The sequence below is a fragment of the Hakea prostrata genome, chromosome 4 (assembly GCF_041222555.1).
Source record: "Hakea prostrata isolate BN-2017 chromosome 4, UWA_Hpros_2, whole genome shotgun sequence".
Classification (NCBI taxonomy): Eukaryota; Viridiplantae; Streptophyta; class Magnoliopsida; order Proteales; family Proteaceae; genus Hakea; species Hakea prostrata.
In genome coordinates this window covers 5,793,048-5,820,040 of record NC_142603.1, presented here as the reverse complement: position 1 = coordinate 5,820,040, position 26,993 = coordinate 5,793,048, and the positions used below count along the sequence as shown (strand labels likewise).

At 37.6% G+C, this 26,993-nt stretch overlaps 1 protein-coding gene across 1 annotated transcript; it reads right to left on the bottom strand.

The window, feature by feature from the left end:
- Nucleotide 1: 1 nt before the first annotated feature.
- MLH3 (MUTL protein homolog 3) lies at nucleotides 2–25,047 on the bottom strand. The gene is given in 28 exon segments (XM_089151690.1): nucleotides 2–885; nucleotides 1,143–1,228; nucleotides 1,339–1,411; nucleotides 1,544–1,603; nucleotides 2,087–2,135; nucleotides 2,478–2,584; nucleotides 2,741–2,794; nucleotides 2,906–2,950; nucleotides 4,319–4,516; nucleotides 4,652–4,737; nucleotides 5,117–5,214; nucleotides 5,303–5,396; nucleotides 5,505–5,976; nucleotides 5,978–7,260; nucleotides 7,501–7,584; nucleotides 7,670–7,739; nucleotides 11,035–11,255; nucleotides 11,372–11,387; nucleotides 11,491–11,656; nucleotides 11,756–11,848; nucleotides 11,994–12,051; nucleotides 12,380–12,437; nucleotides 12,542–12,696; nucleotides 13,107–13,154; nucleotides 13,241–13,292; nucleotides 24,323–24,482; nucleotides 24,619–24,740; nucleotides 24,964–25,047. Coding segments are annotated over 26 exon segments (4,026 nt in total). The 5' UTR covers nucleotides 24,449–24,482; nucleotides 24,619–24,740; nucleotides 24,964–25,047; the 3' UTR covers nucleotides 2–711.
- Between the last annotated feature and the right edge of the window lie 1,946 nt (nucleotides 25,048–26,993).

Genomic DNA, 26,993 nt, shown 5'->3' with positions numbered 1-26,993 from the left:
TATAACTCTACAAGGAGCCGCAAGATACAAACTCACAAAAGAGGATCGAGGATTCTGAAATTATTGCCACTCTTAAGTGTAAATTGATGAGGCCATAAGCAACTATCATCCGACCCAACTCAGCTAAAATGTGCTGTCACTAATTGTTTTCTCCTATCCCTCTTTCTATTGGACCATATCTGCACTGGCTGTTCTTCATACAAAGGTGAAAGAGGAGGCAATTTCAACCATATTACTATAGAACTTCTCTTATGACAGTCGTAAATGTAATAGACTAGCAGAAGAAATGTACCACACTAGTCTTACACACAGCTACAACCACTGTACAGCTCATGTTCATGTATCCATTGAGGGTTAAGACAAATGATATCTGTTTTGTTTACGAGATCAGCTGTCGGCGTTTATTTGAAGACCCCAGGTGGAACTTTGATAATGGTGTACAAAGAAATTGAAGAATGCATTTTGAAGGAGCAGATTTTACAGGCTTCGAACCCATCTGGAGGGCTAATAAATTGCCAGGGAAGGCAACCTTGCTTGTCATCTTCACCTGAGTGCTTAAATAATGCTTTCCCGTGTATTACGTCAGTGCAAGGCATGCCCCAGGTATTTAAAGGCAAAAATCATAAATGAGGCTCAGTAATCTACTTACACCAGGCCTTCAAAAATGGGCAGCACACACCAGACACCATGAAGACATCCTTGTCATTGCCATCAAACTCTAGATGAGCTTAAACGCTGTTTTGTACGTTCAAGACTGAGCTTATGCCGACGCAGACCATGCCACAATCCATTGGAGTTTTCATTCCACAACTGAAGCTCAGCAATCTGCTTGTGCAAGGCCTCCAAGTTGACGAGAGGGGCAATTGTTGGTCGCCCATGGGCACACTACAACAAAGTTCTTTACAATCAGCCATCCATCTATTTTTTGACTAATAATGATTTTTTAATAAAGAAAAGGGAAAGCATGAGAAGAGCCTTAAAAAAAAAAAAAATACAAATAGCATACTACCTAAATTTGACGTGAGATTTTCCCCCCTTCTAATAATTATATACTCCACTTTCAAAATAGTAGATCCAAATGAAATCGCATATGATGGAATTTGAATTCAACGTGTGCAACATCTGACAGACAGTGTACTTACTTGAAAGCACAGAGATGTCTGCTTCAGTTCTTCGATAATTAATGAACATTCTGATGGCAACAAGGAGTCCCCAAACATAATTGCTCCTTAATTGTAAAGTCAAGAGATCATAGTCAGAAATCTAAATTTAGACACCAAAGCTCTTATCTAGCTGCTAAATACAGACATCAAAATCAGGGATATCAGACATTTCTACCTCTGCATGCTTTAAAATTGAGTACTCGAAGTACTGAAGGTGGCATAGTAGATGATCCATCCGTCTCAGCAAGCTTAGAGAGTGAGAAAAAAATGAAGCCAGATAATCATAATTATGCCTTGAGTAATCATCAATTTTCAGCAAAGCTAAATTGAGACACTTTACTAGCAAAAAGAAGGGTTTTGTACAAAGTGGTCAACGTTACCTGCTCCAGAAACTCCAGAAGATCCTTGTCTGTTAAACTGACACCCAAAATACAAGGTACCTACATAACCAGTTAGATGAACATACATCAAATATAAGGTAACCTAACAGCATAGAACTACAATCTCTCCCTAAGTTTGATAAAAACAAGACACAGCAGGAAATGGATTCTCAAAAATTTTTAACCCTCCTAATTAGGTAACCTAGCAGCGTAGAACTACCATTTTCGAACGTATCCTCTACCTAAATTTGATAAAAACAAGATACTATAGGAAATGGGTTCTCAAGATTTTCTTTACCCTTCTTATAAAGTACGCTAACAGCATAGAGCCTACTACTTTTGAACATATCCTCTCCCTACGTTTGATAAAACCAAGATACTTGAGAAAATGGCTCTCATGATTTTCTTAATCCTTCTATTTTATCCATTTGTTGCTGTTAAAACTGGAAAATAAAATCTAAAAATGGTCGAGCAAACACTCAATATATCAGAATGCAATAGAAATTAAAAAGAAAAAGAAAAAAAAGAAAGCTGAATCTTCACCGCAAGCAGTATGATAGAAGATGGTTGCCTGTTTAGGAGGTTCATGTTCCTGAAGAAGAGAATAAAATTGGTTCATTAACTGAGATAGAAGATTTGTTTTAACATCAAGCATTTCAGAATAAAACGCCTCTAATTGGAAAAACAAACATGCCTCAAACAATTCAGAGAGGAAAGTCAAAACAATTTGAGAACAGACTCTGAACTACTAATATCTAATCAAGTGAAGCATTACTCAAATGAGGTGCAGTTTCTGAGCATCTGATTGGCATGTAGTGTTGTTAAGCAAAAGGCCCCCGACAAGAAGCCAAAAGTTAAAAATACAGCCCTCATGACAGAGTATTCACACTAAGAATGATCTAATACATAATGACTAAGAAAGGTAAACACTTACTTTGTAAAGGAACCTGAAACATTAGCATGGATGTTACAGATCCAACCCCAACTCTTTATTTGTTCTGCATAATTGTGCAGTAACTGATATCCAATCTCAGGAAGTACCTGTGATTTACGCTATTATTAAATAGTGATGATCACTAAATGACATAAAAGGCTAAAATAAGAAACAATAATGTCCAAGATCTGAATCCCAACTATATAGTAAAAGCTTCCAACAACATCAAATTAGATCTTTCATGGTATAATAAATGGACATACCAACTCTTGCTCATCGTTCAGGTAACAAACAGTCTTCCCTTCACCAGATAGCACCTGATAATTCACATAGCTTTGTGACCTATCACATTTTCTTTTTGTGGGGTGAAGCAACAAAATATGATCTATGGTTCACTGCAAGAATTTTTACTGGAAAGACAACACCACCTTGTGACGCAATTCTTCCAGTCGAATCCTTTCATCTGCAGCATGCTGTGAACAAGAAACCCATTGGTATCATAAATACAGCCCAATACTCCCAAATGGAACAGTTTGATTGGAACCAAAAGAGATTGGTAGGTAATGAATGAAGTAATACTAAAATTAAAAGGGTATTATCCAAATGAGAAAGCAAAGGTCTAGTAATGAAAGATTGAAAGAGGAGTTCCTTTCTTCCTTCTGTGAAACCTGAAACACGTGCTGGAGTTGTGCATCTTCAGATCAAACAACAGCCATAATTCACATTCAAACTTCACAAAGTCTCATATTTGGGTTCAGAACTTGTTGCAAGGCAGATTTGGATTTAAATTTAGATATACTTATGATCACTTTCCATAACTCCCAAGTCTGGTAGGAGTCCTAAGTCCAGCAGGTTTTGAGGTCCAATTCTAACAAAGAACCCCTTGTAAGGCTCTTTGGCCATCCATAAATACTTTTTGAATTAGTAACACGAACAAACATTGATTATTTGATTATTTTCTATTCAGCTTTGCTGGTTCTCTATGAGAACTGTCTGATCTGAGCCTAATATTAGATTGGCCCTTTGGATAGTAACATCCAAAGAGTCCTAGCATCCTTGGTGAGTCATATAGGTTCTTGATGTCTCCTATAGGAAATGATCTTCTCTAAGCCAGGCCCAACCACTTGAGGATAGAAGGCTACACTGATGATGATTGGGCTGGTTCAGTTTCAGACAGAGAGTTCACATCAAGTTATCATACATTGTGGGTGGTAATTTAGTCAACTGGAGGAGCGCGAAGCAACCGATGGTAGCCAGATATGGTGCAGAGGCTGAGTTTAGAGCTATGGCTCAAAGAGTGATGGAGGTTGTGAACTCCAGTGGTAGAGGCTTGTCCAAGAGTTGGGGTTTAACACAGAAGCACCTCCAAGATTTTATCATGATAACAAGACTGCTATAAGTGTAGCTAACAATCTTGTGCAACATGACACTATGACAAGAACAAAGGACACTCAACTGGATGCGCACTTTATCCGGGAAAAGACAAAAGACTTTGAATGCCTTTGCGAACCTTTGTGAAACAGGGTGATCAACTAGCAGACTTCTTCACCAAGGGCTTACTTCTCTCTAGCTTGGTACCCTATTCTGAATGCTGGGACTGTACAACATTAATTTTCCTGCTTGAGGAAGTATGCGTGAGTTTATGCAATAAATTAGCTTGGGCACTAGTTTATGGACTGGCTGCCGCATATTAAAGTTTCTCCTTTTAACTTTTACCTTCCTAGGGAGGTGTATGTGATTCCATGTGTATTCTAATCAACCTTCAGATTATGTTGGGGGAAAAAGCAACAACAATTTCATGTAAAGATGAGGAAAACAGAAAGGCCAAGCAGCAAATGAACCTGGTCAATGAGGGTCAATGTCCCATCAGCCAATACAGGGATGAATTTTTTATCCAACTGCAGGAGAATCTTGGTATTCTCAAGAAAATCCTTTTCAATAGATTCAGGAACTAATGAACCAGCAGCAAGTTGCAATATCCCAGAAGAGACATCAAGTATATCATTTAATCTGTGCAAGTTCTCTGGTTCATTTCCATCCTAAACACAAAAATGCATCCGAAGCAATTGGGTTAGTGGACAAGTCAGAACTTGTATATCGAACATGTAAGAAAATGAATGCTAGACTTATCCCTCAAGTCCTTAACTTATTAAATAAAATAACATGAAAATTACTACGTGATTAGCTGTAGTCTGTAGATGGCTATTCCGCCACTTGACTCCAGAAAGTGTTGAATCTTCCAGACAATCAGAAGTGAGGCCTGAAATCATCAAAAGCAGAACTCACACTAATTATGGATCTCCTGTCTCCATGTAGTACAGAAAAGACTTAAATTGCATTTTAGAATTTCCTATGAACTATAAAAGAATTTTGCAGTTCAAGATTCATAAATCTATATTCAGCATTAAAGAAATTCCTTTAGAGTACTAAAACAATGATTTAGAATGGACTTTTTTCCATAATTACAGATAAACTAGCAATCTATAAACTTTAGCTTTTTCTAGCTTCCATATACAATTCATGTCTATATTTTCAATACCAATCAGGAAGATTGACAAGCAGCAAATTCTTTCTAACTTCAACAGAATCTAGATCATTTATATTGTCAATCTCAGGAATAGGCAGCAAATTCTTTCTACCTTCAACAGAATCTGGATCATTTATATTCTCAATCTCAGGAATCTTTTCGATATCATGGATATTCTGTTTTCCATGTTGCATTATCTCCTTGATTGTTCTGCATACAAGAGCAAGTCACATAAACAGAATAAATTCATTTTGCATTTTAATATGGCAGTAAACGATGGAAGGAACAGTGGCAGTACCCCGTGTAGGAGAAAGAACTATCAAAAAGATTACGTTCAGAATATTGCTCAAATAAGGCAGAAGATCGTGATGAAGGCTTAAATTTATAAGCTCCTGTATAAACACAAGAAATAGTCAGTTGCATATTTGCATTATCAATCCACATAAACTAGCACTAGGTTTGGGGATGTCGAATGGCATTCCATGTCCTGAAAAAAAAACCTGGTAATGTAGTGGCATCATGCACAATCCCTGCATCAGGCTCTGCAATAGTTGTCTCATGGTTATAAACAGTGAACTTTCTACGACCCTTGCAAAATGGTGGAGCTGAGTGGCTTCTCCTACAACGTTGTTTATGAACAAGATATTGTTCACAATTTTGAGATCGCAGATCCCTTTGATTGATTTCCTTATTATTATAACTACGAGAAGGAAAGGGCTGTGTGGGTACTGTACAATTATCCGTATTATTTTCCCTTGAAGAGTCTAGACCTAACCAGTCTATTACATCAGTTAATTTGTCAGGAAAGATCTCCCTATAAACAACAGGACAACTTTCTTCAGTTGGATTCCGCATGGTATTGTAACCAAAAACCTCATATTCATCATTCCATTCTCCATTTTCAGAAGGTGCATACATGGCACTCTTGGCAGATCTAAAATTCTTTCTGCTGCATGCATAGTCAACAGAAAAGGTCTTTGTCCTTCCAAGATGTATCCAAAGAAATGGAATCAGAGGATTCATAACACCATTCAGAGTTCATGGATTGATGATTAGAGCCTATTTTTCCAACTTGCAAGGAAGAATCATTTGGAAGGCCACTCCCTTCAGTAAGGTACACACAATCAGGAGGAGGCGGTTTCATGGAGTCCCATGGCAAAACATTTAATTCTGTAGCTGTGCTGCATTTTGTGATGCTGCTGGATGACATCCGAAAACTTTCTGCCTCATCTTGCCAAGCAGATTTCCAGAAGATATCATGACTCTGAAGATCCATCTCAGCTTCTGAGAATTTCATCATCTTATCAGAATTAGAAGCATATCCTTTAAGTAAACCCCTAGACAACATGTCTAAATCTTTAGCAGTGCTGCATTTTCTAATGCTGCCAGACTGTTGACAGGTTTTTGGCCTATCTTGCAACGAAGCTTTCAAACTGAAATCAAAACTCTGGTTACCATAATCAAGATCTGGAACACCCATCATTTCCTCAGAATCAAAGGGTTTTCTTTTGGTCATGAACCTATCATGGTGAACTTCAAATTCTTCAGTGTTTGTATACGATGACCATTTGTATGGTACATTTCTTAGCATCGAGCACTCAAATTCTTCATGGCTTGTATTCAATTCCAACGATCCTTCATTTGGCACATCTCTCAACAATGAGCAATGCCCCAAAAGAGGAAACTTAAGACTGTTCGGAGAGTCTGAAGGAAATGAAACCTGCCTCACACAACTTCTATATTTGAATTCGCTGTTGGTTGGTGAAAGGCAACTTGTGAGTTCTCTAATAATGTTAGCATCAGCTTCAGGAGATTCATTTCCACATCCTGAATTTAAAAAAGAACCTTTCACACACTCCAGTGATGACTCTGCAGCAATGGACACATCCTTCATCAAATTATCGAATGAAGAAAAAATATTGCTGCCAGGACTCCACGTATGGCTGCAATCTGGAGTAAATTTTGAAATATGGTTTGCAGTAGAAGAACTCAATGAAGCTGGAGCCATAACTTGGAAAGCAGACCCTGTGTTCATATTTTGTCCTTCAAAACATGGACTGTTCCCATGAAGTTTCCTTGATGGAGTATCACAGTTCTTATGGTGAAGCTTAAGATGACAATCTTTGGTTCGAACATTTAGAGGGCAAGAGTATGAGCAAATATCAATCAGATCATATTGGGTTTGGCGCTTCTTTTCAATCAGATCATATTGGGTTCGGCGCTTCTTTTTTGCAGCTTCATATTTCACCAACATACCTGCGGTAAAAAGTTTAATGAGAAGAGGGGGGGGGAAGCTTCACAATTTTATCATGAAAACGTAAATTCTTCACTATTATTATTGTCCAACAAAATCCTAGGAAGTTTTATGCAAAATAACACAAGGAAGTGATTTCATCCTTAGTAAATGATTTGGAAATGGCAAAACATGGAACACGATCAGACTTGATGCACATGTTCACCAAAGAGGATTCTTTGAATGACATAACATCCAATTACCATGTCCTGGCAATGCAATTTTGTCATCATCCTTGTATTTTTCATCTCCTCTTAATGGCTCATAAGTTTGGTCAATGTCTTCTCCTACAAAATATCATGAATTAAATTATTTTAACAAAATATCCACAGAAAAAAGTCTAAAATACGGAACTATATCCTTGAAGATAACCTTGGACTGGAACTTGTTGCCAGAATTGCTTGATGGCTTGCTCAACAAAGGCTAGTACAGGAACCCAGTCCTGGAAATCAGGGAGGATGTATAAGACATCTGTGGTCCAAAGAAATGCAAGAAAATTTTCATGACTCCATGAGAACAAAAAATATTCGATAACAAATAAACAGAAAAAAGAAAATGAAGATGAGAGAATGGCAGGGAAGCTAAGTGAATATTGAGTTTCTAAATGCAGTACAATATTACTTTTGTTTAGAACTTGGGAACAACAAATATTTGGCACTTTTAAGTCAATCTTGGGAAACCCACTTCTTTTCAAGTTTAAATAGTATTCTTGAGATGCATGGATTTTATTGAAGAAGCTTGCAATGATATTTTCTTTCATAAAATTTGGTTGTCAACGAAGCAAAATTATTTCATGGAGGAGCCCAACTATTTTCAACAAGATGAGATATCTGGGTATAGCCGTGGAGACTACTTGCGTCAGGGTAAAGCTCCCTTTTGAGTAAGCCCCTAAAGAGATAGGGTCCCGTTCATTTTAATGTAAATCCATTAGATTCCCTGTTTTTTTTTTTTTTTTGAACAAATTACACTGGCACCCCAAAATGGAGGCCTTAAAGCACTGACACCCCACTTTATGTTTAAAAAGCATAGAGACCCAAAATTAGATTTTTATTGGATATATTTGTCAAATTTATCACTTGAAAACAGTTAAATCACTGTTTATTTTAAAAAATATCCTTATAATAAACAGTGTCTGAAAGGTTTTCAGTGACAAATTGGACAAATATATTCAATGAAAATCCAATTTTGGGGTCTCTGTGTTTTTTAAACATAAAGTGGGGTGTCAGTGATTTAAGGCCTCTATTTTGGGGTGCCAGTGCAATTTACTCTTTTTATTTTAATGATAACTAAGATTAAAGAAGTTTTTAAGAAATAAACTATATAGACGAATTTAGGTTGGTCTATGGACAAGGATAATGGAATCATGATACCATTCTTTCGATAGTATTAAGAGTATCATGAAGCTTGATCAAGCATTGGTCTTTTTGAGAGATCTTTGGGAGAAGAATGATTAGTAAGAGCATGGCGCCCTTGTTCACTCATTTCCAAAAAGTAGGTGGGAATATGAGATCAGGAAAGGGGCCTCCTTAACAGGATCATTTTTTCTTGATGGGATTCTCAATACCAATATGGGGGTCAAGGATGTGACTCGGTGATAGAGGGGAAAATTTATACACAGGAACTTAAAAAAACCTAATGATAATTTTAACAAGGATTTCAACATGGGATTTCTTGGTCCTCTGCATGATGATAATTGTCAACTGTATCAAACGCCAATACTTTAAAAGATCCACATGGGTTCCACACTGCAAGGCGTTGGTTGGATCAAACACCAATCCCACCAACTTTGATCAAGTGCAAGACAGATCTTCAAAGGAAGAGACCAGAAAAAAGCCTTTTTCGTAATAAAAATTCGGGTTCAACTACTGACCCCCCAACAAACTTATAGAAGAAACAAAAAATGAAACAATAAACTAAAAAAGAAAGGCTTAAACCAATCCTTAACCTATTAGGTAACTCAAACTTCATTAGGAAACTGAAAGACTCAAAACAGAGTCCCTATCCAGTTCCACTATATGTACTATCAATTACATGCACCCTAATTGGACCACGGAGAACCGGTTTAACTGAAATAATCCAAAATTACATAGAATAAACTGACTAATTCCGCATACAATCTAATTAACCACACAAAAATTCAGCAGCAACAGTAAGTTTACCTCCTCCAAGTCCTTTGAACCATTTACCCTAACATCCCCCATCTCTGGACTTCACCCACAAACCCTAAAACCTCAACGGTGAATAAGCGAACAGAAAAACAATCATTAGAATCCAACCAAATCTGGACTGGCTCTCCTTACACTCTCCATTAAATTCAACCCAAATCTGACACCCTAGACTCCCCAATTATTCTCTTTTCACAAACCCATAGACCTAACTCTAAATTGCTCTCGAATCAAAACAACAATCTTCCACCATCAAAACTCAACCAAAAACTTTACTGATAAACTCCCCCACCTCAATCGAAACAATCCAATCATCAAACCCTGATGCTAAATTGACCAAAAACCATAGTGTTGTTGACCAAACCAAATTACTTGTTCATAGAAGAATCATGATTTTGGCTTCTATTTGGACTCCAACCAATCTAGAACTACATCAGCACCCTCTTTTTGGCATCCTGTATTCCTCTTCCCTTTAGAAGGGGCTCTTGTCCAACAGCCATAGAGACAAAGAATCTTCCACTCACATAGGAATGAATTTGGGCGGACATAACCTTTTTCAATTATTCTTTTTGTGCATTTGGTGCTACTATCAACCATATTTGGATGGAGAGCAATCACAAGAAATGCTCCTCCTCCCTCCAGATCCTTCCAGCAGATCTGGAACTCCACCTCTTGTGATGTAAGGAGCATGTTATCTAAGGCCGCTTCTAATTGTGTTTGATGCGTCTCAGTTAAACTTCTGGATCCGATTGAGCTTCCTCTCGTATTCGGGACGATGAGTCCTGCAAGAAAAGTTAGATGCGGGCCGGCTTGTGTGCCGGGCTGCCGCCTCCGATGGCAAAGTCAGATAATGAACAAAGTGAGGTCTCGTGCAAAAGCTACACAAGATTATACTTAGAGTGTATTGGATGCTTACCGATGAGGTATGTCCCCTATCTTATATTGTCAATGTTACCTTATATGCATTTGGTAAGTTTATCCGACGGGGGCTGTCATATTCCTGAGATCGCGTCTTCCTTTAATTAGTCCCGTGCAATCGTCGATGGAGTTGACTTTCTTCATAGATAAAGGTTGCCGTATTAGCAGAGCATTCATCGCGCCTTGATCAACTCAGTCGGTTCCTATCCCGGCTGAATGTGAAGCCCCAGCCGGGTATAACCCGATTGTCTAAGAGACGAGTGCCATGAGGTAACCGATCGAATGAGGAAACCGGTCCGGGTCTAACCCAGTTTTGTGTAAAACTTCCGTATCAGTGTTGATTCCCAAGAAACAACCATATTTTTGTGTCTTGACTCCTGAGGGACTCCCTCACCCATCTGGAGGCCTCTTCCTCCTTTGTTTGCATTGTAATTTTGTTCTTTTACCCTTATTCCCCTTTATAGAGGGGTTCCTTCTTTGTTAATAACTTTTTATTTACACAAAAAATAATTTGTAGTGCTTAACAATTTCTTCATTAAAAAAAGAATTTAAACAACAGAAAATCTGTAACCACTAAATGTCTACAAAGAAATTTGCTGAATCAATAAAATTTGAACACACACAAGAGAGAAGAGAGAGAGAGAGAGGTATCACCTTGAATTCAACAATTGTTTTTGATGGTTCAAAAGTTAAATCATAGGCAGACTTAGGGCAACACAAGTTCAGGATGTATGCTGGGTAAGCTTGGGGCTTACTCCTTTTCCCACATTGGAACTGAGCTTCTCTCTTCCATGGATCCAAACACTTGTCACTAGAAGCCAAAATTTTTAGCAGTTTATGGATTGGACCCTTGCAAACAAACCGTGAATTGATGTCTAGAAATGTAAAGGTCAATAACAAACTATAGTAAATTGAAGTCATCAAAAGGGAAATGAAAAGGATTGTTAAGACTGAAAACACATCCACAGAAGGGAAAAAGAGATGTGGATACAAACAAATTGTAAAACCTGCAAAAATAATGAAACCTGATTAGGAACAGGAGAATGAGGGATATGATGTGTAAACAAACTATGGTATTACAATTATCTGGTCAATATGAATCATATATACCTTCATGGGGAAAGAGTCACCAGGAGCACTCAAGTACCCAGAAAGCTTCAATGCACCCTCAGATAAACTCAGTTTGTGAAGTGAATTAGAAACCTCATAACCAAAATTTTTTGTCACTAATGACAATGGAGAAAAGGAAGAAGGTGCGCAAAGCCTTTCATCTTCACTGCATTCAAGAAAAATATTGAAGGACACAAAAAAATAATAATAATAATAAGATAAAATAAATCGCAGCATCTATGTTCCAGTTGGGATGAAACGATACCTCTCAATATCGATGACTCTGAATGAAACATGTGGATGCACAAGTGCAATTCTAAGTACACATTTTGTGACTAAATGCATGACTTTCTTGGGGCTGTCAAACACAGATATAAAAATTATTAACAATGCTGAAATCAGCAGAACCAAAATTAATAAATAATATAATAGAAAAAAACAAGAACCATCTTTCGGAACCATTAGAAAATAAGTAAGAAGTGCCAAAATCTCGGGTACATAACCTGCACTGCATATACTTCCGCCGAACTGGCTGGTTGTAAAATAATTCGCGGACAATGACTGCAATGACGGATAATTTCTTAATATTAGCTGTAAAACCTAATAAAAAGGGAAAACAAGGTAATAGTGTCTTTCCTTTGTCAGAACAATAGCAAGAATAGCAAGATGATTATCTGTTTTTGCCTTCATCTTTGTTACTACTATCCTAAATGTTATTTTTGAGTGCTTATTCATTAAGAATGTAAGCAGTATGCGTAGGAAATGTGGTACAAAGTTTGTTTTCTGAAAATTAACAGTTCAAAGGGCTAAAACCTAGAGCTTACAAAAAAAATTCAAGTAAAGTCAGTTTTGCAACCATAAAATGATCAAATCAACATGGAGACCTTACCTGTTGTACCTGTATCTTGCCTACAGTTATCAATTCCAAGATACAAACACTTGCATCCCTAGCAATATTAAGAATAAGAAAAACAAATCATTTTCTCAGAAAAGCAGTACGTAAACAGAAGACATAAATAGACAAATTACAGGAACTAATTAGAAACCATGCCTTAATGACCTTGCGATATCCACATGGCCGTCCATGAACTTTTGTTATGATTTCTACCAAAGAGATATCAGACAGGGAACACAATGCTTCTCCTTGGAAACCGAAGCTTTGACTAGCAACATCCATTTCAGCCAAATGGTGCAGCTTTGATGTTGCTGTTCACATATCAAACAAACAACCCTCATCAGATGGACAACACTAAATATCTCTACAGTCAATCACAGACTAACTAGTAGATTGTTGTGTGCAGTATGATGGATTAAACATATAACTGTCCATCAAGAAAATCTTGGATAATTTATTATGCTAAACAAAGAGGACATTCATGACTTTCTTATCATGAGGACCAATATAAGCAAGGTCTCAAGAACAATTGCCACCAGCAAGCTTTAGGTTTACAAAGAAAAGGAGTACAATTCAATCAGATGCAGTTCATTAACCTAATTAATTCAATTGAAACCAGAAAGCAAACGTGTAAATATAAAAGAATAAAGCAGCAAGATTAACACTAGAAGAAATAGGAAAAAGAAGAACAATAAAATGGGGGGTAAATCAACATAAATACCATATCTTTCTCCCAGCAAAACCAATCCATCCCGAGTAATACCAGATCCTGAAGATAGGCATGTCAGCTTAAGAAAGATTGAACAGTAAAGTATTTGACTTTTTACATGATATAGAGAAGATGCTGTTACCAACCATCATCCTCTACTTTCACAAAGCATGTCCCAACACCTATGGCAACGGATACCTGAAACAGTAAATAATAGAAATATTTTCTGTCACTCATTGAAGCATGAAGAAACTGGTGAGTAGCTTCATAATTCAACATCTTGCTAAAAAGCATTCCTGATCCAAAAAAATGTGAGCATTTAACAAAAGATGATTGAAATAAGTAAAACATAGGATTTGCTGCATGAGACAACAAATCAATGTTAAGGGATTATATATTATGCGTTCAGCATTCAGTGTTAATAGTCATGGGATGTAATGCCACATTTTTAAAGAAATTTATTTGGTATACTCAACTCCTGTAAGCATTGATTTTCATGGATGTCCATTTCATATGATCTATAAGCAATCTAAAGACATCTACAAGACTTCTATACTCATACTACGACTTCTATACTCATACTAAGACCCTCTAGTATTGGATCCTGACAAATTGCTGGAAAAATAACTTTCAACATGAATAGGTGAGTTCACGTCAGCATCTGTGTTTGTTGAGATGGGTTATTGTGATTAGTTTCAAGCTCTATTGTTAAGTGCCCACTTCTTGTAAAAGTTACTATATTATCAAATTCAGATTTTCTATGAAGGAATTTGAACTGATCTTCAAGCATACAAGCTGAATCTAACACGGTCTCCCTGATCTTAGGTTTCTTCACCAAAAGTTCTAGAAAATTGCCTTTGCATCAAGCAACGTGTCATGGCTCCGTCAAACATACGGATTCATTCCAACAATACTCAGGAGTTTAGACATTCATATCACAAATCAACTGGACTGTTGTCAGCTTTTGAGTCTCATCCATAATTAATAAAATAACCAATAACCCAATTTTACAAATATTATGCTAACAAAATGTGATATGAATAAAAAGAACTACTATTCTTCTCATAAATGTGAAACCCAATTTTAGGGTTAGGTTTTTCTTGAATTGATTCCCTAAAATTAATGTTTGCCTAGAATCTTCCAGCAAGTAAATCAATCACAATTTAATGAGATGTCTATGGGTAGCTAAGAAAGTTGTTGGAAGCTCTTAGGAGTGACATGGGTTGATAGGAAAAGATAAGAGTCAATCTAAATTGATAAGGAAAACTCAATTAGGTCAAACCTAGTAGATGGTTGGAATATAATCCCTAAGGGATGGTTTTGAGATGTCCAAAGTCACCCAAGGGTTGAAAGGAAATAGAGGGGATTGGTCTTGGGAGGGTTTGGGTAACTACGGGCTGGATCTCCGAAGGAAAGAAAGGGATTTGTAAATATCATGGGCAATCTTTAATCTTTTCTTTTCCTCATTTCTTTTTTCTTTTCTCCTTTCTTTCTTCTCGTTTCTTTCTTTTCTATTTTTTGTCCTGCCACAAGTCAGTAGAGAGAAGGGGGGTCAAAGAGAAAAAAAAGGGGGAAGGGAGGGAGCTGAAAGGTAGGCAGGGGCTGGGGGAGGGTTTACTTGCTGTAGCAACTAGCAAGGAAGATTGGATGCTGAGGAAGGCCTCCAGGGGTGAGGGGAGGGGCTGCAATGGGAAAGGAAGGGTTTCTAGGGCTTGCGCAAGAAGGGGAAGGAGCTGGGGTTGCTGAAACAGCAGGGGAGGGGGAGGGAAAAAGTTGAAATGGAGCTAGGGTAGTGGGGAAGGGCTGTGTGTACCTGATTTGAAGAGGGAGCTGCTGTAGTGTAGCTGGATTGCTTGCTGGATCACATGAAAGAGAGTGGAATTTGAGAGAACTAGACAAACGCAAAGTCCTACCCAAATAGGACCCAGCTGCACCTTCCTTGGCTGCAATTATTAGTAATTTTTATTCATCTGGACTTAACTTTTACAAAGAAAGGATAGGCTATCTATAGCCTACTAAAAACCTAAAATAAATACTAAAAGATCTAATGGGCTCCAATTGACGCATGCTGAAATAAAATCCTAATTAACTGAAGACTCTAATTGAGACATGCTAAACTCTATTTAACTAAAGACTCTGCTTGACATATGCTGGAGTTAAAAGAAACTAAAGACTCAAGAACTCTTATTTAACTCAAACTTGACTTCCTAATTGACTGAAACTCTTTAGAAAATAAATTAAAAAAAAACAGCACTATTTAGGGCTGGTTTTGACCAAAATACCCTCTTTAGGGTTCGGCCAGCCCTCTATGGGCCCACTTTAGGGTTTTGACCAACGGGGATCAACCCTATTCACATTACGTTCTTCTCATAAAGGTCATAAATGTATTCTTATGTATGAATAGACGTAAGTATTCCCTTTCTCATAATCATCCACTTCAATGTTTGCCATGAAGTAGAGAACCATTCTGTTCTCTTAATTTCTAGGGCTGTTTTCTCCACTCTCCCTTCTCTGTCTATTTTCTTCCTTTTTTTCTCCATGTGCTGTACTGATTTCAAGTTCTAGTACTATCACACAGAAAATCCCAGCTTGTTCCATGTAACTTTTGTAGCTTTAGAGTTATTGTTTCTAAGGTCCTCAGCCAAGCTCTTAGCCTCCAGAAGATTTGTAGATAGAGCTACTTGATATTTCATTTTCCAATGACGATAAATGTGTTATAAGCCTAAATCATCCCTTCGAAAGCAACTGACCACCATCACTGTCAAAGAATTAACAACCATAACTACCTGGACTCATGTTTGAAAAGCTTAGGCTCATTGATACTGTTACTTTGAGAAAGAATAAGGTGAGGAATGGGGGAGAGGAGAGGATGAAAGCCACGACTTAGTTGTGGAGGCTCTTATATCTTGTGAGCAGTCCTCAAAGTAACTTTTCTATATATAGGCTAATTTACAAGTCTATTCTATATAGGAAAGCATAAACCTATTTCAATTGGTATAAAACTCTTAATTCCTACCACTCTTTCCTATCGAGAGTTAGCGCAAAGTACTAACTCTCGATGGATCAATCCCTTCCTAAATTGCCCTTTTCTAACACTCCCCCTCAAGCTGGAGCATATATATTACTCATGCCCAGCTTGTTACAAATATAGGTAACCCTTGTATTCCCTAGAGCTTTGGTGAACAAATCTGCAAGTTGTTCTCCAGTCCTCACATGCTTGGGGGATATTATGCCTTGCAGTAATTTCTCACGAACAAAGTGGCAATCTACTTCAATATGCTTGGTACGTTCATGAAAGACTGGATTTGATGCTATATGAACCGCAGCTTGATTATCACACCATAACTTCATTGGTGTGTCATCAATAATTCATAATTCCTGGAGTAATTGTTTTATCCATACCATCTCGCATGTTACCTGTGCCATAGCACGATACTCAGATTTTGCGCTTGATCTTGCTACCACAGTTTGTTTCTTACTCTTCCATGATACAAGATTTCCTCCAATGAATGTGCAGTAGCCTGTAGTCGATCTTCTATCAATAGGTGATCCAGCCCAATCAACATCAGAGAATCCTTCTACATTTCTATGTCCATGATTAGTGTAAAGAAGCCCGTGTCCTGGTGCTTTCTTAAGATACCTCAGAATTCGTATAACTGCATCCCAGTGTGATGTTCGTGGGGCAGACAAAAATTAACTCACAACACTGACAAGAAAGGCAATGTCAGGTCTAGTCACAGTCAAGATAATTTAGCTTCCCAACAAGCCTTTTGTACTTCTCTAGATCATCAAGAATGGTTCCATCTTCTGGCATTAACTTTAAGTTACATTCCATGGGAGTGTCTATAGGTTTTGATCCCAACATTCCTGTTTCGGAAAGCAAATCCAGTACATACTTCCGTTGAGATAAGAAGATGCCCTTTGTTGATTGGGCAACTTCAACTCCTAGAAAATACTTTAACTTGCCCAAGTCTTTGGTCTGAAATTTCTCTTGTAAGTAGGTCTTTAACCTATCAATTCCTGAAATGTCATCTCCTATAATGACAATATCATCAACATAAACTACAAGAAAGATCTTGCCTGCATCAGAGTTTTTAAAGAATACAGAGTGATCACTTTCACAATGAGTCATCCCAAATTCTATTACAACGGTAGTGAATCGTCCAAACCATGCTCGAGGTGACTACTTGAGACCATATAATGATTTGCGGAGGCGACAAACCTTATTCTTCTCCCCCTGAGCAACAAACCCAAGTGGTTGCTCCATATACACTTCTTCATGTAGATCTCCATGAAGGAAGGCATTCTTCACATCCAACTGAAACAAGGGCCACTTGTATGTAGCGGCAAGAGAGATTTAAATACGGATGGAAGTAAGCTTGGCAACAGGAAAAAAAAGTATCAACATAATCTATGCCATAAACTTGAGCATAGCCCTTGGCAATGAGACGAGCTTTCAAGCGAGCTAACGAACCATCAGGATTAACTTTCACAATGAATATCCACCTACAACCAATAGCTGTCTTTCCTGAGGGTAAAGGCATAAGATCCCAAGTTTGATTGTCTTCTAAGGCTTGTAATTCTTCGTTCATTGCACTGACCCACTCAGGATTAGACAAGGCTTCAAGAACATTCTTAGGAATAGGATAATTCTTGATATTAGATAAAGCAGTAGAGAACCCAGGTGATAAATTAGAATATGAAATAAAGTTAGAGATGGGATACTAAACACAAGAACGAGTACCCTTCCGAAGAGCAATGGGAATATCAAGGTTAGATTTGGCAGGAACGTCCGCAGGATCAAATGACGAAGTCGGCACGAGGGGGGGTGCTGGTGGTTTTGGCCGGCGCATGTACACTTTGGTGATGTCTGGCAGAGGTGGAGGGGAAGGAACTGTACCCTGTGGAGACACACTTTGAAAAATACATAGATCATCATTTAGGTCAGTTAAACTATGAGATTCAGTGGAAAAAGAAGTTGACTCAAAAAATGACACATCTGCAGTAACAAAATATCTTCGTAAGTCAGAAGAATAACAAAGATATCCCTTTTGAGTGCGAGAGTACCCCACAAAAATACACTTAAGTGCACGAGGATCAAGTTTAGAGATCCCTGGGCGACGATTACGAATGTAACACACACAACCAAATACGCGAGGAGGTAAAGTAAATAAGGGAGATGAAGGAAATAAGAGAGAATGAGGAATGCCACCTTTTAAGACAAATGAAGGCATCCCGTTAATAAGATAACAAGCGAGTTGAAACGCATCAGCCCAAAAGGATTTAGGAACCTTCATCTCAAATAAGAGAGAACGGGTGACCTCCAATAAGTGTCTATTTTTTCTTTCTGCAACCCCATTTTGTTGAAGAGTATCGACACAGGAGGATTGGTGAAGAATCCCATTAGAAGCCATAAAATTACAAAACGGATCAGAGAAATATTCTTTGGCATTATCACTACGAAAAGTCCGAATAGGAACACCAAATTGAGTACGAATTTCAATAACAAAATTGTAAAATATATCAAATAATTTTGAACGATTTTTCATTAAATAAAGCCAAGTGACTCTTGAAAAATCATCCACAAATGTAACAAAGTATCTGTAACCTGAAGTAGAACTAACAAGACAGGGTCCCCACACATCAGAATGAACTAGAGAGAAAGGGTGGTCTGATCTGGTGTTTATACGAGGAGGAAAACTCACACGATGAAGTTTTCCAAATTGACAAGACTCACAATCCAACTTTGAAAGAGAATGAAAACTTTTATCTACCAATTTTAGGGTTTCCAGAGAGGGATGCCCTAACCGACAATGTATTTGATGGGGGATGGAAATACTAGAACAAGGAGTAGAGGATATCTCCTCGAATAGATACAACCCCCCAGACATACGGCCTCTACCAAGCATCTTCTTCGTCGTAAGATCCTGAAACAAACAATATCCAGGAAATAATTTCACCAAACAGTTATTAGTGGAAGTAAATTTATGAACAGATAATAGGTTAAATGGCAAATTAGGTACGTAAAGAACTGAGGGTAGGGTAATGGATGGAGTGAGTTGAATTGTACCCACTCCTTTAACATTGATATGAGAGCCATCAGCAAGTGTAACCAAAGAGGATGATGGAACAAAAGAGGAAAATATACCTGTAGCCCCGGTCATATGATCAGAAGCTCCTGAATCAATGATCCATGGGGAGATGTGGTTGAAAGGCAACTAGTAGCATTACATGTCTGAACAAGGGTGGCAGTGGCTGATTGTGGTTGAGTGGCCTGAAACTGAGTGAAACGAATATAATCTTCCTCAGTCATCTTTACAATGTTACCCTCAGGATGAACTTTAGTAGTTGTAGACGCTGATTCAGAAGTGATAATTGCATTCGCCATGTGTGGAGGCTTCCCATGAAGCTTCCAACAGGATCGTTGAATATGTCCTGGACGACCACAATGATGACAAGTCTTAACTTGTCTTGGACTGTCAGTAGAGTTGTGTGAACCTGGATATTTTCCAGTATTATTTCCTTAAGTTCGTCCTATATTTTGTCCACCAAGGACCTGTCCTCCAGAAGTGCCTCGAGAAACTGTTGCCAAAAGCTGAATTTTCTGTAGAGTTATTGGTACTCTCCCTTGCAACACGAAGACCTCTTGAAAATGTGTCGGCTAACGTGGGTACATGATCACTACCAAGAATATGTGCTCTAACTGCCTCAAACTCCTTTCCAAGACCTCCCAAGAAACCCATAACAACTAATTGCTCTATTTGATTTTGCATAGTTTTGACATCAGAGGAGATAGGTAGAATAGAGTTTAGTTCTTCATACATTCTTTTAAAATCTGCAAAATATTGGGTAATATCTCTACCTTTTCTATCTACTCGATAAAATTCCTGGGACAATTCGTAGATTCTAGCAAGATTATTCTGACCAGAATACAACACATTCAAATACTCCCATAATTCCTTCACAGTTTGTAAGTGAGTCACCAAATCTATAATGTTATCGGCCAAGGAATTAAACATCTGCCCAAGTATTTGTGCATCAACAATTGCCCAAGTATCATCATCTATGGGTACAATCTTAGTCAAATGATCTATCTGTCCCCGTCCAGTAAGAACAATTTTAACTATAGCCCTCCATTGGTGGAAATTTGATCCACCCTCCAATTTCTTCTCAATTAACCGATGAGAGGATGAAGAAATAATTTCAGTCATAGTATTTTTATTTGAAGTTTCTCCCATATCAAACAATTTTAAAATCAAATCCCGTAAATCGAAATCAGAATCAAAGAACCGAATCAGAATTATTCCCAGATTCAGATTAATCTCATAAACATAAATAAACCAACTTAAAATCAAACCAAACCAGAAAACTTGAATCAACTTAAAATCAAACCAAATCAAAAAACTTATCTCAGTCTTTCAACACGATCGATGTCCCCTTAAAACCACCGAAACTCAAGACCAAACAAGAAAACAAATCGCAGGTCTTTCAACACGATCGATCTCTCTTAATCGATCGCAGCTTTCTTTCTTGAAGTCTCGAAGTCTCAACAAAATCTTTCAACATGATCGATCTCTCTCACTCTTTAACAATCGATCGCAGCTTTCTTTCTCGAAGTCGAAGTCTCGAAATCTCAACACAATCGATGCTTTTTCTCCACAAGGGGGACCCAACGATGCAGCAAAAGCAGCCGAGCACAGAACGGCCGACGATTGCAAACGAAGAAACGACCGGCTTCTTCTTATCGATTGCTTCTTCTCCTAGTGAAACAAAAAAAAAAAAAAAAAAAAAAAAAAAAATCCCAATTGATTTACCACACAACCACGGGGGGAATAACCAACGTAAGTTAATATCAAAAGCTAGACGAGGAGGTTAGACACACTCCGCACCCGAGAACCAACGCGAGCGACCGCCGCCAGCCCACCATAAGATGCAAACGATAGAAACCCGGGCTCTGGGGTCTTCTTCTTCCTCCACAAACAAAAGGGCACGGGAAGGGGAGGAAACAAACCCGAGAATATGCTCCAAATAAGAACGGCGGATTGGGGCCGATTGGGATTGTGTTTAATTTGAACGAACGGTGATAATCGTTAAAATCGTATTTCGAGTGCGAGATACGCAGAAAATCTTGTTCGCCCCCCCCCGGGGGGGGAAAATATTTTTCGTGCGTTCTCGATTGCTTCTTCTCCAAGTACAATTTCTTTCCTTCCTATAAAATCGAAAGGAATAAGAGGACCTACAGCTCTAATACCATGTTACTTTGAGAAAGAATAAGGTGAGGAATGGGGGAGAGGAGAGGATGAAAGCCACGACTTAGTTGCGGAGGCTCTTATATCTTGTGAGCACTCCTCAAAGTAACTTTTCTATATATAGGCTAATTTACAAGTCTATTCTATATAGGAAAGCATAAACCTATTTCAATTGGTATAAAACTCTTAATTCCTACCACTCTTTCCTATCGAGAGTTAGCGCAAAGTACTAACTCTCGATGGATCAATCCCTTCCTAAATTGCCCTTTTCTAACAGATACAAACGGAAAACTGTTAAGCTTCCACTTTCTATCAGTCAAAATTCATGTTCGGGAAGTTCGGTGACCACACTCTGGATGCAATTATCAATCTAATTTTGAATTTATTGATACATAATGGAACTGCTTTTTGATTTTCTAATGAAAAGATAAGTATTACTCAAATCTTACCAACGTCCATGGCATAGTCCCAGAAGCAACATTACAATTCACAAGAATGAAAACAAGGAGCCATTACAAATTTACAATTGGTGTACAAGATTCACCAAAGGATTCTAAGAGATAGCATTCATAACCAATTAGAATACATTGACACTTTCTAGAGTAGATTCCAGGGTAATCAATGAATCACCAGTGGAACATGAATTGACTGACTCATGCATAAGTTGGCTGCTTAGGGGTTCTAGTCAATTGCTTTTAAAGGGCACAACACTGGTACTGGACAAGGCTCCCGCCACTGTTGGGTCTGGGAATGTTCACTATGTTTGCAGTCTTAACCCCACTGTATGGAAGGCTGTTTCCTGCCATCAAACCATGACCACTTAATGCAGATCCACCACCAAAATAGGGCCTATTTGCCCAAAAAATAAGCCTAGGGTTGGGTTCCCTAGGTCATGGGCCTCTGATCCTTTAGTTTAGAAGTGTAATGGGCCTCTTAATCAGCCTATAATGTGGGCATCTAGATTAACTACGAAAATAAATTATTAACTTAAGTTTATTTCAGCATTTTTCTGGGATTATAATCAGACTGTGGTTCAATTGGTTTAATTGGTGTAGGAGGGTATTATGTAGGAACAATTTAAATTAGGACAATGGATCAATTTAAGTTAGGACAAGTACGCCTATTAGCATGAAACTAGGTCTATTCATGCTCATGCCAATAGCTAAAACTATGCTCCACGTTGGTTACTCAGTTTCAAGTCCTATGAGTCACATCCAAGTTGGAGCTTTTTAGGTAGTCATATCCAAGTTGCTGTTAGGGTTCTCAGTATTAGCATTCAAGACCTGGCTTTGACTCTGAATGCAGCCTTCACTATCATCATCCAAGCTTCCCTAATGAAGAACAGGTTCTATGACAGACTAGTTGCAGAACAAGTGCTTCCCCACCCCATTTTCTCCTTTTTCTTAAACCCTAATACAGCCCCATTAAGTACCCAAGCCCTAGTTTTCCAGGAAATTTTGTTTCTCCCACATCCACCATTAGAAATTGCACCAAAATTGATGCCCATCATCTCCATAACCTCCTGGCTTAGATCCAAACTCCAACCAATACACCTAAGCCCCAGAACCACTCAGTTCTTGAAATTCAAATTCTCTAAACCCTAAAATCAAGAATTTGAGTATCTCCTAATCTACCCAAACAGACCCATGACCCAACTAGACATTAAGGACAACTCCTATGTCTACCCAGCTAGACTCGAAGCATGTCAAATCCCCCTCCCAATGTTAAAAATCTCATATTCTGCATCTCAACAATTTCACCGAATAACCAACCCATAAGCTATTTTGTCCCTAAATATTGGTTTCCCTCCTACTTTCAGCTTCTTTGATGATTTGATCCCTCATTATGACACCATCTAAATCGTGTAGCTAAAAAAACCATCCAAGACCCCATTCGAGATCCCCCAACTTTGACCCCATAGAACCCCAAAACCGAGCTCTCATGAAACCCTTTCTTGAAACAATTTTAGTTGGTTCAAACTTCTACACTAACATCTTGGTGTTGGCCCTCATTCAATTGAAGGTACATCACCAGTAAGTCATAATGGAAGAATCTCACCGTTGTACCAAGAGTAGTCGGTTGCTCTTAGGGGGGTTGAAAACTAGAGTTATTGACCATGTTAAGTATTCAGCCACCAAAAAGATCCTACGGTTATTCAGCTTTTTCTTTTCTTTTCTTTTTTCTTTCCTTTTAAAAGCCAGTTCTTTAGTATCCTACCTTGTAGATGGCTTATGTTGTCATCAAAGCAGCCATCTGGCTCGACTTAGGTATTCTAGAAGCTTACTCAATTCTCTCTACAAAAAATGGCAAACTCAATGCTGAAGGCTTCCACACAAGCAAGGCCGGGGGCAATTTTCTATGCAATCTTATCCTATCAATTTTTGCTAAGAGGCTATTTCAATACCTTGACCTCAGGCTACAACCATGGTCCGTCGACCACTGCGTGAAGCCTCTACTTAGTTCTCTCTCCAAGTCCACAATAATTATGAAACTAGATTTGTTAAGGAGAGTGCTAAACCCAAATGAGGTTGCCAGTTTATGAGAACAACTATTATCTTGGAACTAGTTTTATTTCATTACGATAGGATTTTCTTTAGGTATGTAGCCAACCCATTTAGCTGGGATAAGGTCTGTCTAGTTGTCTTTTACTTTAGATAATTTCTCTAGGGTTACGGTTTGCCTATAATTAGTAATAGAATTTAGCCTACTAATATTGAGAAACAAAAAGTATAAAATAAAGATTTCCTTATTTCAGCAGTCCACAAAGTGCAAATAAATTAAAGCATCCATTAAAGCAACTTTGGCAATTCAAAGCTGAATTATTAGTTTCTCACAAATCATACATAGCAAAATTGCATAAATACCATAAATTGGAGATACTGTACAACCATAATAAATTTTTAACCCTTACGCAAGCACGGCCATTACATAGTGAAAATGGCGACTTATGCAGCCCTCTCAGTTTTATTTATTTACTACCTTGGCTGCGCCTGCATCGAGACTGTTGAATATCAATTCTTCTACAACCCTCGTCAAGTCAAACAAAATAACACTTGAGCGCAAGGAACTATGAACATGACTTCGCAGGTGCTTAATGCTCGTCATTTATACCATATCTGAGAGAGTATCAACACTTAGACTAAATACAGAAAGAAGAAAGTCAGGACAGGGCACATAAATCACAAAATCCGGTCTGAAAAAAAGCAAAACCGTCATAGTTATTCATGGATTGGCAGAGAACGAATAAAAAAAGGATAAGATCGGAGCAGACATACATCTATTTATCTCAAAAGAATTGTCAGTATGCTCCAACCAAGAACTTCTGTTTCAATGTGGATTTTGAAATCCATTCGCGAACTTTTTCACAAGAAGACGAACGTATCGGAGATCTATCTATCTAACAACGAAAAGAAAGTAAAAGAGTTATGGAATAACAGTTCAGAATTAAACCAAGAAGAATACTAACTAAATTAAACCCTACAAAACTTTAAAAGTAGTCTTGACTGAGAGATTGTCCTCCAAGCAATTAAATCTCGACGATTTCATAAGTTTAGAAATAACGCGTAAGGAGAAAATGAGAAGAGCGAAAGATGGAAGGAAGCTATGGTCGATCAACTCACCTGGTGAGGAGTGAAAAAACCCTAAACTGGCGGGAAATATTTGTTCTGGATTTCAAGTTCTCCAACGACCACAGAGAGAGAGAGAGTGAAGACGGTGAATCGCAGTCCTTTTGCTCAAATGTAAATTCGTTTGCACTGAACCGGTGGTCGTTTGGACTGGACCGGAACGAGCCCACGACGAACCACCCAATTAGAATAGTAGTCGGGTTGGACCAACATGAAAGAAGGCCTACGGTAAGTCTGGACCGTGGACATAGGATTCCCAATAAACTCGGCCCAATACCCAAACCTAACCCATGAGTGTGTTTGTTTGCTGGAATAAAGGTGGGGTGGAAAAATTCTTTAAAAAAATGTATATTTTTTACTTTTCCCTTAAATCCCAAAATAGTAGATTGTTTGGTTGCTTGTGGTGGGAAAGTGAGAGACAATATTTCTTCTCACTTTCCCACCGCAAGCCATTTTAAAACCCCACAAGCCCACATATTTGGTGGGATTTTGTGGGAAAGTTGGGAAAAGTAAAAAGTGGAACCCAACACTATTACTTTTCCACAAAACCCTTTCATTTTATTTCCTTCTTCCTCACCCCACTACACATGGAGCCAACGTATTTTTTTTTCCCACCTCACCTTTGCAAACAAACACAGCTTGAATGAAGAAATATTTATACTGGCAATGCCATCTAGGGATTTTGTTTTCCCATAAAGAAAATGAAGTATGTATTCTATTTTTGAGTTTTTTACTAGTAGATTCCTTTAGTGGATCATAAACCTTTGAAATTTGAATATACTTAACGGCAACTAATGGAGTTAGTCTAACTAGGACCCATAAGCAATATATTGCATTAAGAGGACCCAATATTAGTTTGTAGTCCACTAAGGAGACCCACACATAAAAAACTCTATATTTTTTTTTCCTCTAAAATATATTACCAATTACCAATATGTTTAAAAGTGAAGCCTCCGCTAAATTTATCCACTAATTCTAGTTTGATTTAAAACCTAGTTTCTTTCTTGTTTCAATGTTTATCCCTCAGATTGCCTAGGCTACAAAAGATTGTTGGAGAGGCAACAGAGTTGGCCTTCGTGGAATTATACTAACCAACGCTTCAAACAAGAAGAATGATAACATTTTCTTGGACTTTCTCCTAGTAATATGTTTTGAGACAATGAAATACCAAATGAAAAATCTCATACCTGTTGATGCTCGTTAAATAAGGGGGAAAGAAGCAACAACTCCAACACAGGGGCAAATTACACCATTCACTAGTGCAATGACATCAAACATAGTATTCTAAAGGAACCTTTTTCACTATTTAGGCTCTTTTTTTATCAATTATCATTATCTATTATGAGGTTTTTTCATTATTTTAAGTTGTTTGGCATCTATTATCAGTTTTATTTTTATTTAAAATAATAAAAAATCTTTCAAAATCCATAATGAACTTTTTGTCAATTATGAATTATGGTGAAAATTTTATTATCTTCATTTATGCACAAGTTTACTTAAAATTTTATAGTTAAGATGAGGGTAAAATAGTCAATACACATATTTTTATAAAATCATACTTTTTCCCTCTTTTATCACTTGCTCACTATTATTTACTAATAATTTTTTTTATTTTGATACCAAACTTATTTTTCATTCCATAATTTATTTTTGACATAATTCACCAAACTATTTTTCATTCTTAACCAATAATGAATTATTGTACTTATTTATTTTAAATATGCATAATAGATATTGAGAATTGATACAAAAAATAGCCTAAATCAAATGTATGATAATAATTTTTTTGGTATGGAATGTGAGCTTACATCAAAATTGTTTCATCAAGAGCATAAATATACAAGATAGCATTCTTTTTGCTAATTAAGTGATGCACTTATTTCATCATTAAAAAAAAATTAAAAAAATATAATAAAAAAATATGCTAAAGTTAGGGGTTTTTTTATTTATTTTAGAGAACTTTATTTATATAAAAACATTGCGAGCTAAAACCGATGAGTCCAATTATATAAAATAAATGATCT